This window comes from Mastomys coucha, unplaced genomic scaffold (assembly GCF_008632895.1).
Source record: "Mastomys coucha isolate ucsf_1 unplaced genomic scaffold, UCSF_Mcou_1 pScaffold8, whole genome shotgun sequence".
NCBI lineage: Eukaryota > Metazoa > Chordata > Mammalia > Rodentia > Muridae > Mastomys > Mastomys coucha.
This window is the reverse complement of record NW_022196914.1, coordinates 5,956,898-5,975,147: the sequence shown is the minus strand read 5'-3', so window position 1 is coordinate 5,975,147 and position 18,250 is coordinate 5,956,898. Positions and strand designations below refer to the sequence as shown.

Below are 18,250 nucleotides of genomic sequence, written 5' to 3'. Positions count from 1 at the left end.
GACTAAGACAGTAGTCATAACAAGGTAGTAACAAATTGGTTATAACAAAGTAGTCATAACAAGTTTGTCATAACAAGCTACTCAAAACAAGGTAGTCATAACAAGGTGGTCATAACAAGGTTGTCATAACAAGGTAATAACAAGGTGGTCATAACAATATGGTCGTAACAAGGTAGTAGCAAGACAGTCATAACAAGATAGGCATAACAAAGTAGTCATAACAAGCTAGTCACTGCAAAGTAGTAATAATGCCTTTTTAAAACAAAGACATGGTTTCTGTTTCCTGTAACGTACAGTACAGAAGCATTTATAATTATGGTTACAGGTTGGGCATAGCTCAATCCTTGAGAAACAGATTTAATCATAAACAGAATTGAATCAAGTTTGTTTTTACTTTATGATGGCTTTCAAGCCTAAGATGGAGAGAGGCTAGTTTGTCAGTAGAGATAAAATCAAATGAACCTGTGCAATCATAGATTAAGGAGATAAGAGCCTCCTTTCAGACAGCTGCAGGGGATAGCATTTGGGGACTAGATCATCCAATTATAGAACTGTTTCTCCTTGAAGAGTGGGACAATGAGTATCTTTGTTTACAGTGGAATGAAGCTCTAGTGGAATCTGAATGTCTAAATCTGAGTGATAATCATATTTGCTGAACACCATCCTAACTGAAGTACTGTTATCACACAGGTGGCTGCTGAAGTTCACCAAAGGCTCACAGAGGAAGAAAAAGAACCACCCCAACTAGATTCCAAAGAAAAGTCTCCTCAATCAGGTGCAAATAAAAAAGCCAAGAAGGAGAAAGAACCACCTAAGAAGAAAAAGACAGAAAAGAAAGGAAAAGGTATACATGGAACTAGGACCTGGTCCACAGGTCTCTTTAAACCTCTTCTTGGTAGGAAATAATCCATTAACCACACAGGTTAGCCTCTAAGCCACTTGAATGTTGTCATTGTTTTAAACTATAGACCCAAGTGTCTGAGGGCTGTGACTGTAGCTGGCAAACCACATTGCATATCAGCACAACCTAACTCATTTTTGCAAATAGCAGATGTAACCAGAAATTGTATTCAAGGAAGCTTTAATCATATTAGGACTCATAACTTGGGATGTCTATGCAGAGGGGCTAATACCTGCTGCAGAAGTTACAATCTCCGTGTTTATAGGTCTCAGGGGCACTTGAATCTAAGCAAATTGTTCTCTACTGGAATATGCCTACCTAAATCTCTGTTTCAGAGTCGTGAAGAGAGGTCAACAAAGAAAACAGGCAGAGAAATATCACCTCCCACTGAGCTGAAGCAACAGCTCTGAATGTTACCATTTCCTCTCAGTGTTTCAATGTGAAAGTATATATATATACATACATATATATATATATAATTTGAGTCAAGAAAGGAAAGGTGGAAAGCACATGAGGAAAATCTCCTCAGTGACAGATTACCACTGTGTGTATGTTACACACTGACTGTGGGGAAGCACTCAATGACAGACACCAAAAGCCTGTTGTCGAGGAGGGGAAGCAATGAGGATTAGGAAGGGGTGGTGGTAACCATAGAAGCAAAGGGAAGGAGAGATAGTTTGGTAAAGAACATGTCACTTTAGTTCATCTCATGTTCTAATAAGTAAATGTTTAAGTATTTAAAGGGAATATTTGTTTAATGAAGTAAGCGGCCAAGTCCAATATTTAATTATTCAATGATAAAACAAAATGTAGAGGCTAAATCTTTCCATTATTTGCAATCTATACATTCATCTCTTAGTACAGGAAACAAACCAATCCCCTCACAGCTCCTTACTCTATTTCCCTTTCCTTTGTATGATTTAAGGCCCTTGTGACCACACCCTCAGGAATAATTACTGACCTGTGAAGAAATTCACAAACTGGGCCTAAAAATAGAATTGCATTGCCTTGGATGGATTCTCAACAAATATCCATAGACTCTTAATTTACAATCGGTTTATATAGTCATTGAAATACTTGTAGGTGGGCACAAACTAAAGGATAATTAATTCAGATGCATATTCTTGAGCATTACTATGTTTAACTCACATCATTTTGAAGTTATTTGTTGGTCTTTTCTTGAGAAAACAAAAAAACAAAAACTAAACCCAAAACAAACAAAAAAGCTAAGAACCACTTTCAAATTTAAGGAATTCCATAGAAAGTGGTAATTCTCTAAGGGGTTCGTATCTACTGTCAACTACAGTATGATGAATTTTGCCAATTTTTTTCTTCAAAACCTGATTTTATCACATTTTTTAATCCTGTAATCATTTCTGGATATGCCTTACACCTTGTTCTTTTCTTACAATGTAACACACCATATTTTGTTATGAAAGCAGCCCAGAAAGCTCACAAAATTCCCAATGAAAGATTATAAATCTTTCATTGCCCAATCTAAGGAGCCCAAAGTTCCTTGTTTCAGAATCTCTAGCAGTTGTTGGTTGCACAGATTTTGCCATGTAGCCATATTGTCCAAGAGCCATGTCCATAAACCCATATGTTGGTAATTTACTTACCACGCCTCAGTTATGTTTCAGGTAAATCATCCCCTGTGGCGGAAGTCAGTCCAGTCACAATCACACCTGAGGAAATAGCTGAAATGGAAAAGAAGAATGAACTAAGGCTCAGGATAAAGGAAGAACATCTTGCTGCCCTGCAGGCAGAAGGTAGGAGCACACCTTCAGTGGAGCCAAAAATCCCACACAGGGCTCATCAGTAGCCTCAGACTGAATCTCAGAACTCAAGCAGAAGGACTGAACACATACCATTCAGATAGTTTTTCTTTTGTCCATTAAACCAGCTTTGGCAACTATGCTGTTGTTTGAGTTAGATGAATCTGGATTTAATTAAACTTAATTAAATTGTTTGATTGATTGATTTATTGATTGAGACAAGGTCTAACTTTGTAGCCCAGTCTGGCTTCAAACTTGTTAGGTAGCTCTCTCTGTTCTTGAAGCAACAATTCTTCTGTATTTGTCTCCTGAGTCCAAAGATTACAGGCATGCATTACTGTGCCTGGTTCCCTAAGTAATCTCATTTAAAGTATCTGCAGGCTGTCAGAAAGATTTCAGAAAAGAAGAAAAAAGAAAGCACAGGCTGCAACTCAAATTGGTGTGGTTGTCCAGGTTAGGTAGAAGCTGTCTAATACAAATGATTTAATATCACAAAAGAGAAAGTTACTCTTCTTTTTTATAATTTTTTATTAGATATTTTCTTTATTTACATTTTCAAATATTATCCACTTTCCTTGTTTCCCCTCCAAAAAGCCCCTATTCCATCCCCATTCCTCAGCTCACCAACCCACCTACTCCTACTTCCTTGTCCTGGCATTCCCCTACACTGGGGCATTGGGCCTTCACAGGACCAAGGACCTCTCCTCCCATTGATGTCTGACAAGGCCATCCCCCACTACATATGCAGCTGAAGTCATGGGTCCCTCCATGTGTACTCTTTGGTTGGTGGTTTAGTCCCTGACAGCTCTGGGGTTACTGGTTGATTCATATTGTTGTTCCTCAAATAGGGCTGCAAACCCCTTCAGCTCTTTCCGATTTTTCTCTAGCTCCTCCATTGGGGACCTTGTGCTCAGTCCAATGGTTGGCTGAGAGCATTCACCTCTGTATCTGTCAGGCACTGGCAGAGCCTCTCAGAAGACAGCTATATCAGGCTCTTGTCAGCAAGCACTTCTTGGCATCCACAATAGTGGTAACTGTATACGGGATGGATCCCCAGGTGGGACATTCTCTGGATGGCCTTTCCTTCAGTCCCTGCTCCACACTTTGTATCTCCTCCTGTGGTATTTTGTTCCCCCTTCTAAAAAGTACTGAAGTATCCACACTTTGGTCTTCCTTCTTCTTGAGCTTCATGTGGACTGTGAATTGTATTTTGGGTATTCCGAGCTTGTGGGCTAACTTCCACTTATCAGGGATGTGTGTTCTTTTGTGATTGGGTTACCTCACTCAGGATGATATTCTCCAGATCCATCCATTTGCCAAAGAACTTCATAAATTCATTGTTTTTAATTGCTGAGTAGTACTCCATTGTGTAAATGTATCACATTTTCTGCATACATTCTTCTGTTGGGGGACATCTGGGTTCTTTACAGCTTCTGGCTATTATAAATAAATGCTGCTCTTCTTGTAAAGAAAAGTAAGTTCTTGGGCTGGAGAGACATTTCAGTGGTTAAGAGCATTGACTGTTCTTCCAGAGGTTTCAGTTTCAATTCTTAGCACCTACATGGTGGCCTACCACCATCTATAACTCCAATTTCCACTGGATTCTATGCCTTCTTCTGACCTCTGCTAGCACCAGGCATACAAGTAATGTACAAATATATTATGCAGGCGAAAAAATTATATTCAAGAGTAAAACAAAAGATACCCTAGCCAAAGCCCATAAGTTCTGAGAGTAAACTTCTGGCAACAAGGACCAGTCAATCTTCACATCTCTTTCTCCAAAATTTAAAGGCTTTCTTTCCAATACTCAAATGACTGAAAGACCTGTTCTCTCACATTCTCCAAAAGAGATTGATTAGTACAATCAATATGGAATTTAGAATGTTAGGAATAGACCAAAGATAGTCTATAGAAAGGGTCTATTGCTAACATCCTAATTGACAGAATCATAATATAAGCAAGGGTGCAAAAAAGCTACCAAAACAATGGATCCATGGACTAGAAGACAGTTTTCATTAGATATATGAGAGATAGAGTAACCAGAGGCCTTGGGGGGATGTCCAAAGCATCCATGAGAAGATAAGGTCAGACTGTCAAGAGTCATAGCAGGGGCAGGGTTATAAAGAAAACACCATATACCAAAGTCAGGAGTCAAGGCTCTCCTCCATCTGTCTGCAAACTGGACCATCCTAGAAGTTTAGGGTGGTAGAGGAGGGGGCTTGTAACCTGTGCCTTTGGTATGTGGTAAATATCAATTGGGAAGTGGTTCTTCTTGGCAGACAGGAAGTAGGTTCCTGAAGAATGATGAAAGCAAGTTTCTGTCCCTCCATCAGCAGTCCTCCTATAGTCCAGCTTGAGATGTGCCAAGATTGTATTTTGGCCCAAGTCAATAGACCTGCCCTTGGTGGGGCTGAGGGTGCTTGGTGTAGTCTCGCTTCTCTCCTTTTCTCTACCTTCACCCCACTACCCACCACTGACCATTCCCTTAATCCAGCAAAACAAATCAGAAGTTACCTGAAGCCATGGAGCTGTGAGGCATCGGGAAAGGAGAACACATCACGTTTCTCTCCTCAGTGTCTGTGTTCACATCCGATTACAGTGTTTTCCAGTAAGCCTCATCTTTGAATTCACATGATAAAAATCTTCAAAGAGATAGATTTTAGCTCCTCATACTACAAAAGTTATCAGGTTTTTCACCTCAGGCTTCTTCCTGTGATAGTGGCTGGAGACTCACGTGCATATACATGAGCTTTAAGAAAACAAACCAAAACAGTAATAAAGCTAGAAGACAAGAGATAAAAGCAGTCATTTATAACACTCTGTGTTGGTGGAAATACACTTATGGGACAAGGTTGGGAGGCATTAAGAAAGCCTTTCCAGAACTAAACCAGAAAAGTATGGGAAAATGTGCTCAGGAGACAAGCCAGGGGCAGAAATAGAGAACAGAGATATGTGCCAAAGAAAAGGAGATATAAAATCTATTCAGTGAGAAGCCATGAAACACAGGGGATAAGCCAGGATGGAGTAGACTTGGAGAGTTAGAATCTTGATCATGGGTTGTCCAATAGACCCCACCTCAACAAAGATAAGGTCCCTTCCCGTGGAAGTTGAGTTGTAATGAATCCTGGGCAGAAGTGGCATTGCCCTGGCAACTGTAGGAAAAGAGATAACGCAGGCGACTCTGAGTGCTGCTGAGAGCGGAGTAGATTTGGAATTGAAATGGGAAACACACGGGGGAGAAAGGACATAATTAAAGCTATAGTTTGGGTAAGGAAGGATCAATATCTGATCTTCCAGGTACCAAATTTATTAAAGCTCAAGAATAACTTTAGTTTAAATCCACAAAAGACTTTACAGTGCACTTCATTTTTCTTGACTGTGAGATGAATGCCACCTTACCCATATTCTTGAATTATATAAAACTTCATAAACCAAAATATGATTTGTATAAAAAGTGAGCTTGGTTTATATGAGTAATGCATTAAAATCTCCTTTTCTCTTTTATTTATATTGTGTATTAACTTTGCACAATAGGTTTTGTTATGATGATGTTATGCATGTGTATGACATGCTCAGGCTGTGCCCATCCCTCACCACCATGACATGCTCAGGCTGTGCCCATCCCTCACCACCATGACATGCTCAGGCTGTGCCCATCCCTCACCACCATGACATGCTCAGGCTGTGCCCAACCCTCACCACCATGACATGCTCAGGCTGTGCCTATCCCTCACCACCATGACATACTGAGGCTGTGCCCATCCCTCAGCACCATGACATGCTCAGGCTGTGCCCATCCCTCACCACCATGACATGCTCAGGCTGTGCCCATCCCTCAGCACCATGACATGCTAAGGCTGTGCCCATCCCTCATCACTATGTCTGCTTCCCCTGACCTTCCTCTTACTTCGCTTTTCTAATTCATTCCACTCTGTGTTCATGTATGTGCAAAAACCAAACTCCATATGAATAAAAAGCATAATATTTCTCCTTCTAAATTCAATTTTCTTAGCTTACATCTAGTTTCTCTTTTTAAATAGAACAAGCCACACAATTTCGACTTGAGCTAATAAAGTCAAAGGCTTTGTCTGTCCTGGAAGATTTAGTAACAAAGGTGATTGAAGTCTACAGGTTTATGGAAAAATGGCTTGGTAAGAGATATTTGAATGAAATGGCCAGGTAAGGTTCTCCTCAGTCAAAAAAAAAAAAAAATACTAAATGCCAGAAATGCAAAAATTAACAAGGGTGTTTATGATGTTAAATTACACCACCCATGTACATACACAGAGACTCACATACATACATGTACACAAGTTTCTCACAAACACATGAGTCTCTGTGTGTCTCTGTGTCTGTATCTCTGGCCTGCCCTGGCCACCCCATCCTCACCTGTTACAAACACTCAAAATAAATACTACCATCACACTTGTGTAGAGTATTTTTCTGCAATAACCTGCATATCAGCAGGCTCTGTTGGAATATCATTTTCATCGTGGCAGTTGAGTCTACATGGTAATACTCCATGTAATTTTAATCCAGGAAACTGAGATTTCCAAATTATCCACTAATGAGTACTGGATTTAATTGCTCAATGCTCATCAGCTTTATCTACCAAAAGGACTCCAGCTAGGCTATTCCACCAGTTTCATCTTGAACTAGATTTTGTAATATGTATGTTTTAGGATAGACTGCAAACATTTGCCAAAAGTTTAATAGTTGTGTGAAAATGGGCATCAAATTTGAAATGTTTGCAGAAGCAGTAATTACTATTTGTAAACAGTCTTTTTGCCTGACTTTCTCCAGTCGCATCATGAAAGTTCTACTGTTAAAAGTCTTCAGCCCAATTTTTCAGTGCCGTTGTTCCACAATAAAAAGTAGAAAAAAAAAATCCCCACACTCATTTCCATCTGGTAACCTTGCCACTACTACGGATAAACAAATATTACTACTGGACAGCCAAGTCAATTGCAAGTAGCTTGTAGCCCTAGTCTGTGCCTGCCACTTATAAAGAAAAAAGGTTCACCTGAGTTCTTAGAATTTTTGGGTTCCTTCCATGTGTCTGTCCATTAAGCACAAATGAATGTTAATTCTGTGCTATATATGCATAGTTCTCACATTTATGTTGTATCTATCTCTACTTTCTGAATCTATAATGTGATATACTCTGGCTACAAGGAATCACAAAGCATGAAGTTCAAAAGTAACTTTGAATGAGGGGTTGGGGGTTACTGTCAAGTCCCTTTGAACTCCAAATCTATTTTCCCAGCCTTCCCTTTCTTCTGTACTGAAATTGCCCACAGGAACCTTCCACTAGGTGGTGCACAGTCCTTTGATATTCTGGTTCTGCTCAAGTCTCAGTCTGTGTGGAAACACTGTTCATGCACATAGACTCAGGTTCCAAGGTACAAGAACACTAAAAACCCACAAACTAATTAGCAAATACTGTATGGAAATTCACAAAGAGCATTTACGAGTTGAATTCAAGAGCACCTTTTCAAGGACAGGGACTAATGATACTCTTTAACGCATCGGCATACAAATATCTGTTGCTCATCATATAAAGAGAGTAGGTATGCGTTTTCTCATGACATTGAGTCTTCTTCATCAAGACAAGCGTTTTTCTTCATTCCATCAGTTGCACACTTAATTATGTCTAATATCTAAGACACCTTTAAAATTGCCTTCAGTTGGGCCATTAATTTTTACCCAAATGTGTGTGTGGGTGTGTACGCATGCACGCATGTGTGTGTGCGTGTGTGTGTTTATCCATGACCTGTGTGCTGTCCTGTAAATCATCATAGAAGAGGGAGTAAATATCGGTGGCTTAATTTCAAGGATAAACCACTCACAGCCACCCATCTTACCATGGGACCAAGGTCAATCACATGCTCTAGATGAGACCCTAGGACCCATTGCTACTTTCTCTAGACCATTATAGCCCTTTAATGTAGATGCTTACAGGCACATGATCCAACTTTGGATGTTGTATACTAGAAGCCACTACTCTGCCAGGTGTGTCTTAAGTAACACTAAATCCTTTGACATAAAGCTAGAGCAAAGCAATTTTTGCTTTTTCTAGAAGTAAATAACCAAATTTGATTCACTTTATACTTTATCCTTCTTCCAAATGAACTGAGTTCTTCTAACAGCTATTAAACTGTGACCTGCCATATCAACTTATTATGAAAAATAATCTAACCTTTGATATAATCTTTCTTATATAGGAATGTATACTTAAGTACTAATAAAGTCAAATTTAATAGGCTTTCTTCTTGTTCATCTTTGCATAAAGCTGAACTATAATACCTTCTTAATAAGAGAATATTTTGCTTTTTATCTTTATCACTTTGTAGCCTGCCTTAAAAAGTTTTAAATGCCTATAGAATCACATTTACCCTGTAATGTGTTAGCTTTGTGTGTGTGTCATTAACTATTAATCTAATACTATCTTCAAAGGAGATGACCTTGTTCATTTTTCTATTTGCAGTATACAGAAATTGACTGAAGTAGCTCGCTACCACATTGAAACAACTACAAAAATTCAAAATGAAATTTACTTAAGCCAAGAAGATTTCTATATCAATGGAGACATAAAAGTCTTCCCAGACCCTCCTCCACCAACCCGCCCACCACCAGTAGAAAAGGAAGAAAATGGCACCCTAACAATCGAACAGCTTGATAATCTTCGAGATCAGTTCTTAGACATGGCACCTAAAGGTAAGAAAGAAATTGCTACTGATAGGTTATAAAGATGACTAAAATTGCCCACAGTGGATATCACTTGGCCAGAAGACAACTGGGTTCTGTTGGAACTACACTACAAGGAAACTTTGCTCTGTTGTAGCAAAGTTGTTTCTCATGTGTTTGCTTGGTACAATATTATCTGAGTTAAGTAAGGAGAAGAGTCACGGTGACTGACAATCAAGCAGTGTAGCAAGCAGTGTGGTAGTGTGGCAGTGGCCAGCCCTGGTGACTCTTCTGCCTTCCTCCTCTCTTGGAGACAAATTAGTAAATTTGACTCCATCTAACAACTGGAAAATAATCTTTATGCTTCAGAGTAGAGATGCATCAGGGATCTCAAGTTTGTGTTTCTGTCTGGCCACTGAGGGGATACTAAGAAGTGAAGGTATCCCTCTTAGAATTTTCTTTTCTTTCAATGCTTCATAGATCTCGAGTAGAACCAAATGAGTTACTAGTAGATTCTTCCTAATTAATTTGTTCACATGAATGTATAATTTATTTTCTTCATACAAATTATTAAATCCTCTCACATTTTATCATTACAATTCTATGCCTTCTGCTAACCCACCAATTGTAATTTTCCTATGTAATTCAAACTGATGTATATAGCATCATCACCTATAGCCATCAGGACTGTACACTCAGTCACAAAGCAATTAAGCAATGTGCCTATGGCCATGTTCATTTTGGACTCTGCTAGTTTAAAGTTTGATAATCTTGTGTATGAATTAAGTTGTCTCTTATAAATAGGTTTATTTTATTTCTCCAAATATCCTAATTATTGGAAAATCATCTCTTTTCTCTAGAGGTAATCAATGGGCTTTAATATAAATATAATCTCACTTTTTGAAAATTAGTCACATTATTTTCAGCATTCCATAGGAAAAAATCATTGATAACAAGTGATAATTCACTCTATAATCTATACAGCTTCCTTGCTGAGGCCAATGGATGGCAAGGTGCACATGCATTTCCTTGGGTGAACATATGCACTGAGATGTGTGAGCACATCAAATAGCGTGAGAAGTCATTATATGTTCAATCTGTAAAAACATACAATGTGTCTATGGGTAGATATACTTTGGTAGTATTTGGACAAGATTAATCTGGGTGCCAACAGGTACCAAAAATCCAACTTTGTCAAAAGGCAATTAACAAATCCTGTTACATTCTAGCAAAGCAGACCTCATCCTCTTTCCCCTGAATGGATTTTACAGTATACTTTAAAATTTATTTTATTTTATGTACATGTATGAATGACTGCATGTAATGTATGTATATATCCATGTGCATAACTAGTGCTCGTGGAACCTAGAGAGAGGCATCAGATGCCCTGGAACAAGGATCAGAGGCAGTTATGTGCCACCTTGTAGACACTGGGGAATGAATCCAGGTCCTTAGGCTAAGTGCCATCTTCCCAGCCTCTACTGTCCCTTTTACCATGATCATTTCATTTTGAACTTATATAAATGTTCATTTTGTCTATGTTATATTTTATATTAAAAATATGAGTACACAATTCTAAAATAATACATGATTTAAGTTAAACCTTCAGGATGGTGACTGAAAGGGAACTGTTCAATTAGTAGTCTAACAGAAAGCATTTGAGGGCATTTAAGTAGGTGAAAGTAGACTTTTGAAACTTAGAAAGCTTTCATAATTCCTTTCAAAAGGGATCCCAATATTCATGGTGAATATTATAATACATTCTTCAATATATACTCAAAGTCAGAGATTACATTCCAGCTAAGAGTTTAAAAAATAATGACATATGGCATTTAGTTGATCAACGTTTGAACTCTAGAAACATTGGAATCAAAATATATCCAGATATAAATTTTTTCTCAGTTTAATAAAGTAGTACCATTATCAGACAATGATGAGGCACAAGACAGATGTCTTGGTTACTGTCCTACTGCTGTAAATAGACACCATAACCATGGCAACATTAAAAAAATGTTTAATTGGGGCTGACTCACAGTTTTGGAGATTTAGTTCAATAGTATCATGGCAGGGAACATGGCAGCATGCAGGCAGACCCAATACTAGAGAAGCAGCTAAGAGTTTTACATCTGGACTCATAGGCATTAGGAAGAGAGGCACACTGGGTTTGGCTTGGCCTTTGGAAACCTCAAAGCATATCCCCAATGACACACTTCCTCTGATAAGGCTACACTTCCTAATCCTTCTCAGGTAGGGCCACTCTCTCATGACTAAGTATTCCCATATATAAGATCATAGGGTCATTTTTATTCAAACCACTACAAGAACTGGCAGGGAAGGAGGAAAGTAAGTAATAGCTAGATATTTTAAAAACCAGAATTGAAAGAAAATAGTTTTCTGTGGAGGACTTTAGAGTATGATTTGAAAAGTATAATATTAAGTGGTAGAAATTTAGGAAAGGGTCCATGAGTGCAAAGTAAAGAAGAAATGTTGTGCAGTGATCAAGACTGGTCCAGAAAAAAAAATATTAGCAAATCTAAAGAAGCATGGAGTGATTTGGTGACAAGGGTGCAGAGGATGTTTAAATGTAAAAGAACACACCTTAAATTTTATTAACAAAGCATAGAGGAAGATGGAAGTTGACAGAATGGTCAGCAGACTGGCTTGCATTTCCTTCTCCAGTTGTATGAACTGCAGGAAAATAGATGATGGGTCCTTATCAGAGGTGTACCCCACCCCAAACATACTCAGCTGGAGAGCTAAGCCATGCATGGAGAGCTGCTGTCACTTAGACAGAAGGTTCCAAGCTATATATGAGGTGTAAGGTTTTTGATGATTCAGAGTTAGTTATGGTCTGACTTTGACCATATTATGAACAAGCAACATTTCACTGGAAAATAATATATATATTCTGTATGTTTATTTTTGTATGTATGCTAAACACATTATCTCATGAGCTGAGGTAAAGTTCTTTGCCATTGTTTTTGCTGTTGCTTCAAGGAGAAGAAAAATGTAATATCCACTTGGTTTTCTGCATGTCAGGGGTCACCGCACAGCACTCTTTACCATCACCAGGAGTCAGGCTACAAATGCTGACAGTGAGCACCCTGGGGTACATCAAGAACTACTGCTTCACTTTTGTTCATCTCTCCTAAACCCATAGATTGCCCTGGATTATAATCTTTGGTGCCCTGGCCCACCATTGATTTACACTTCCCTAAATATTACTTCCATAATCATATTAATTTTGCTTCTTGTGGAACACTGGTTTTCTTGTTTATATATTGTTCATTTTTTCTATGTCAAACACCTAACTTGAAAAAAACTAACCGCAGCACAGTGTACATTCAGAAGTGTATATCTATTGTAAAGGGACAAACAGTTGATGCACACTGGCCACAGCAGTGTAGGAAGCCCACGACTCAGATCACTCAGTGTTTGTGCTCAGAAGTCACTGCCTTCACCTTCTCCCTCCAGGTGATGATCGACTAGCCAAACAGCAGTTATTGACTTTATGTAGTCTCACATGCAACATGTTCTCACATAAATATATGAAATAATTCAACATGAAAAAAAATCAACATTTGATATGGCTTCTTTTACTCATTACTATTGTTGAGATTGATCCATATTTTACACAAATTGGTATTTAAACTATAGGTTATTCCATTATGGAAAGTGGTTTAATGCAAAGCATATGTGTGTTCCATCATTAATGCTATGTTTTGAATCTCATTTCTTTAATTGAAGCATGAAAACTATTTATATTTCTGGGGAAGTGTGACATTTAATTTATGTCCAAACTGTCCAAACAAAGACAATTTAGCATATGTATCACTTTAAACAGTATTTCCTAGATATCTACTCATCTTTTAAATAATGATTTGTTTTTGTTTAAATTTTTTAAAATATGTTACTAACTTAAATCCTCATCATAATTTTACAAAGAATCATTAATTTAATGTTACAAAGAAAGAGGTGAGGCATAGAGAGATTAAACAAGTTGCCCAAGACCATGTAACAATCATTTGATGAGAAATAGAACTGGAAAAGTACTGTCTGACTCCACCCATCTAATCAAAGTTGAAGTAGATAACTCCACCAACATGTAAAAAAAAAATCTAGTGTATGGCATAACAAAAACTACACAAAACTATCAATTTTATAATTTAGAAAACATACTCCACTTCTGTTCTGGGAAAATGTTCATTGATAATTCCTGGTAAGAATAAAAGGGGCTCTCTAATTCTCTGGATGTTCACTCAAGCTGCTTTCATGATTCCAACATAAAAATGGATTGTTGCTGAGTATGGGGAAAAAGGCAAGTATATAGGGAAAGTCAGAAGACAGGGAGAACTGCTGTGAAATAGTGTTTTCTGGATATGACAGGGAAGTTGTACCCATGAATTCTCAATAGTGTAATTGTCTAAACACAGCCTGTAAAAGATCAGCCAATACTGCAGCATAGATGAGAGAAAGTCTCAAAAGACTCCCCTAACCCAGCTGAGGATCTATAGCCAGTCTGTGGGTACTAAAAATTAAAGCCTGTTTTCTTTAGAACAGCCCCTCTGATAGCCCCTGCAAAAATGACTAGCCATGTACTCATGTGAATATGGACCACACCAATTGCACTTATCATATATATATACATACATATGTATATATATATATGTACATATATATATACTCACATATATATGAGACATGTCATATATATCATATATTATATATTGTATTATATATCATATATTAATATATAATATTATACACATATGTATTCCTTGAGAAGATTACATGTAGTTAAAAGGCAGATGTAGATGGGTGGAGACATGACAAGAGGAGTTCTTAAATAACCATGTAGAGTTTTCTTTAAAGGCAAAGACTCTTCAGATGCTGTGATTCCAGTCATCAAAAAGCAGAAAAAGCGACGAAAAGTTGACTCCTACCTACCAGAAAGAAATCACCGGTTTTTGAAAATTTGGCTAAAAAAATACCCTTGGCTTGTATATGATGAGCTATTAAACCTTATGTTCTGTGTCTTGTGTCGTAAGCATGGAGTAAAGTCAGGGGGAAGTACAGTAAGTTTTTTCTATGGCACAGACAACTTCAAGGCTGAATTTCTCAGTGCTCATCACCTCAGTGAAGCCCATGCCAAGGCATCACTGATGGAAGCAACTAGTAGTTCTCCAGTGAACACAGCTGCCACTGAGCTGACCGTAAGGACCATGAGCAAAGTGACTCTTGGAAGAGTGGAGAACTTATTTAGATCATGCCATGCCCTAGTAAAGACTGGACATCCCCTCAAAGATTTTATTTGGATGTGTAAGTTGGATGATATGAAGGGTGTTGATATTGGCCCAGTCTTCAGAACTAACAAATCAGCAAGAACATTTGCATATTTCATTGCTGAAGTAGAGAGGAAAAATCTAAGAGAAAAACTAGAAAAAAGTAACTTTTTCTCTATCATCACTGATGAAATTGTAGACAGTCTAGGCAAGGAAGCCAAAATGGTCTATGTTCAATTTGCACATGCAGGAAAAGTGCAATGTCAGATTGTTGGGATACAGCCAGTAGAACCAAAGGACCCTTTGATGATAAAAAATGCTATTGAGAAAACTCTAGAGATGAATCTTCATCTTAAGCTGTCAAGCCAAGACTGGGTGAAGAAGTTGGTTGGTTTTGGAAGTGATGATTCCCCTGGAATAGAGGGGGAGAACAGAGTGTCTCTGCTTTTGAGAGAAATACAGCCATGTGTGCAAAGTATGTATTGCTTTGCACATCATCTAGAACTGTCTTACAAAGCGACATTTCAGAGCGTCTCTCTCTACAATGACCTTGAGGCACTCCTCACCAATATTTACCATTTCTATCACAACTCTCCTCTCCTCAAGAGTTATCTGATAACTGCCTTCAGGGGCCTCCACCTCCAACCTGTGTTGCCTTCTCCAGTAGGAGGGAGACTATGGCTTCATGGACTACAAGCATCCCTCCAGAACTTTCTCAAAGGATACCCAGCAATTGTTCAGCAACTGCATTCAGTAAGTAATTTTGAAGTATGTTTTACAGAATGTCAAGAAAAAATTTACTGAATTCTTTTGAAGATTTTCGGCATAGAGAGCTACCTACCATATCATTCCCAACTTGTGTTACAGGTAGGTAAAGGCAAAAATGATACCACTCAACAGAAAGCCAACAGCCTTCTAGATCTCGTTCTCCAAGCGGACATCATCAGATTTGCTCATTTCTTGACAGACATCATTAGTATCCTTAGCCTTCTGTCCCATGCCAGTAGGAACAGAAATTCTTCAATTGCAGATGTACTTGCTTCCTTGGAGTCAACACTGGAAATGCTCCAGATATATCAATCAAGGTGACAGGTTGAGGACTTCTAAGGGTCTATCAAGGTAGATGATCTGACTTGGGGAATTGTTTTCCAGGTATGCTTTCATGTAACTCTCTACTTGGGTGATCTTCTCCCAGACCAGGGCCAAAAGAACGCAGGGTGGATTCAGCCACACACTTTCACGGTAACTGCCTCAGGGGGAAAGCAAACATTTCTACCGTGAGAAAGGTGGTTTTAACACATCTTATCGAGAGATTGCGAGGCTGTTTTAGAGATGCCAGCCTTGATGTGGTGAGAGCAACTGTGATTGGAAGCTTTAGACTGTGGCCTATAAAGATAAATCAAGGTAACCCATAGGCTCCAGTAAGCCAGTGCCTTTTGATTGCATGAATTTACTTTATCTATGTGACATTTTTGTTTATGTGTATGGGTTACAGAATTTGGAGTCAAAGAGATATCCATCCTGATTTCACATTACCAACCAGTTCTAGAAGCTGCCAATGTAAATATGGATGAGGTAGATACCGAATGGAGCATGTTAAAATTAGAAATATATGGCAGGTCAGTATGAAAGCAAACTGAATCGACTGACATGTATCAGTACCTGCATACAAGTTAGGTCTCTCAATCTTTCATGTCCTTCATCTTTCCTCCTAGATTTCAGAACATTCGAAAGCTGACCTGGGATTTTGTAAACTCCATTTATTCCCATAAATATCCAAATGTCCTGACACTTGTTGACTTGGTGCTGACCCTCCCTGCAAGTTCAGCAGAACCAGAACGTGGGTGTAGTCAAATGAAACGCATGAATAATAAAATCAAGACTGAAAACATGACAGACATCCTAACCATTCAGCTGAACTCTCCAGACATTAGCAGTTTTGACCCTAGGAAGGCTATCCACTTATGGAACATGCAGAGACAATCACCCATGGCTCACAGGGGACCTAATCTTGACAGCTCATCGAACTCAGAAAGCCAAGATGAAAGTGACTGGCAGTGGGACTTATGCTGACTTTGTTACTCATCACAGCAAAAATCAATAACTAAAAAAAAAAAAAAAAAAAAAAAAAAAAAAAAAAAAAAAAAAGTTAAAGTCGCAGCCAATCTTTGCCTCAAACACAAAAGACATTTGGCATTTTCCAAACATACAAAGAGACACAAAGCAAGAAGAAGGAAAAAAAGGGGGGGTCATTTTCCTGTAATTCTCTAACCTTGCTTCTGTGTTTAATGCTTTTGCTTCAATACTTCAGTGGAGGCTGTTGTGTTTCAATGGCAGCTTTTTGTGTGTTTCCTCTAAGGGTGAGCACACTGATGATCATAGTTATCTAGACTTGCCATACAACCAACTCTTGTTCCTAGATAACTCTAAAGTCTAACTTCAGTGAGTAGCTAACAGGGCCGAGCTGATAGAACTTTTTAAAAATTAATCTTTGAACAAACTTTGTCATTGAAACTGTTGTCCTGTGGAATCTAAAAGTCATATGCCTAAATGCCTTGGACATTGAACAACAAGGTCAAACATTAAAATGTTTTTCCCATCTCATGCTAAGGTGTCCATCTAAACAATTCCCGGGTGAACTGAAAGTACCATTTTGCATCATTTTGCTTCCTAATGTAGCCATTAGAGACAAGGGGAACATATCTTACAATTACCAGATTTTGTAAGTGCTTTGTGTACTCTTTGCAGTTTTAATAGATTTTGTTTGTGATCCCATCTCAAATAACAAATATCAAAGAAGGTTTTCGTTGTTGTCAGGGGTTTTTTTTGTTTTGTTTTGTTTTGGTTTTTGGTTTTTGTTTTTTTTTTTATTTTTGGGGTTTTTGTTTGTTTGTTTGTTTGTTTAGGACATGGTTCCTCAGTGTAAAAATCCTGGCTGTCCTGGAACTCACTCTGTGGACCAGACTGGCCTCAAACTCAAATATCCTCTGACTCTGCCTCCTGAGTGCCAAGATTAAAGGCATGTACCTCTACCACCATGTGGCCAAAAGATTTTAACTTAAGAATTACGCAGTTTCAATATTTGCTCAATCAGAAATGACTTGTTTTTTTCTGGACCAAACAGGTCATTTTACAGAGATAACAAGAAGAACATCAAGAATTTTTATTTTATTTTATTTTATTTTATTTTTTATGTTTTTAAAGTAGCTTCTTTCTCTCTAGACAATACTGGACTAGATAATTAAGAGGGTTACTATACATTATTTCTGTTTTTGCATAATAAACCTTTATGCCAGTACAAATGGCAATAAATAAATAAATGTATGTTTCTCTGTGTTGTAGGCATAATAGGAAATAAAGCATTCACTGACATTCTGCTTGATTTGGTTACCTTGAACCTTGGAACAAATAGCTTTCCTAGCAGCTGGATGCACCTCACCCAACCGGACGTAAGTTTCTGTTTTGTTTGGAATCTAAAAGGCCTTAATGCAGGTCTTATTGATGAGCCATTAGTTCTAAGGTAACCAGTGCTTACACAGTTTGTGGCATTAGCAAGAAATTGATGAAATTTAAATGAGTGAATGAAGTTGGAAGTAAGCCATATT

The 18,250-nt window shown here is 38.2% G+C and overlaps 1 protein-coding gene across 2 annotated transcripts in view; it reads left to right on the top strand.

Annotated features, from left to right (window-relative positions):
• Positions 1 to 18,250, top strand: part of Spef2 (sperm flagellar 2) — a 182,379-nt gene that overhangs the window by 145,778 nt on the left and 18,351 nt on the right. For both annotated transcript variants that reach the window (XM_031360243.1, XM_031360242.1), the window contains exons 27-31: positions 691 to 844; positions 2,542 to 2,670; positions 6,717 to 6,855; positions 9,164 to 9,393; positions 17,988 to 18,094. In XM_031360243.1, coding sequence (XP_031216103.1) covers positions 691 to 844; positions 2,542 to 2,670; positions 6,717 to 6,855; positions 9,164 to 9,393; positions 17,988 to 18,094 — 759 coding nt within the window. The remainder of the gene's footprint in view (positions 1 to 690; positions 845 to 2,541; positions 2,671 to 6,716; positions 6,856 to 9,163; positions 9,394 to 17,987; positions 18,095 to 18,250) is intronic.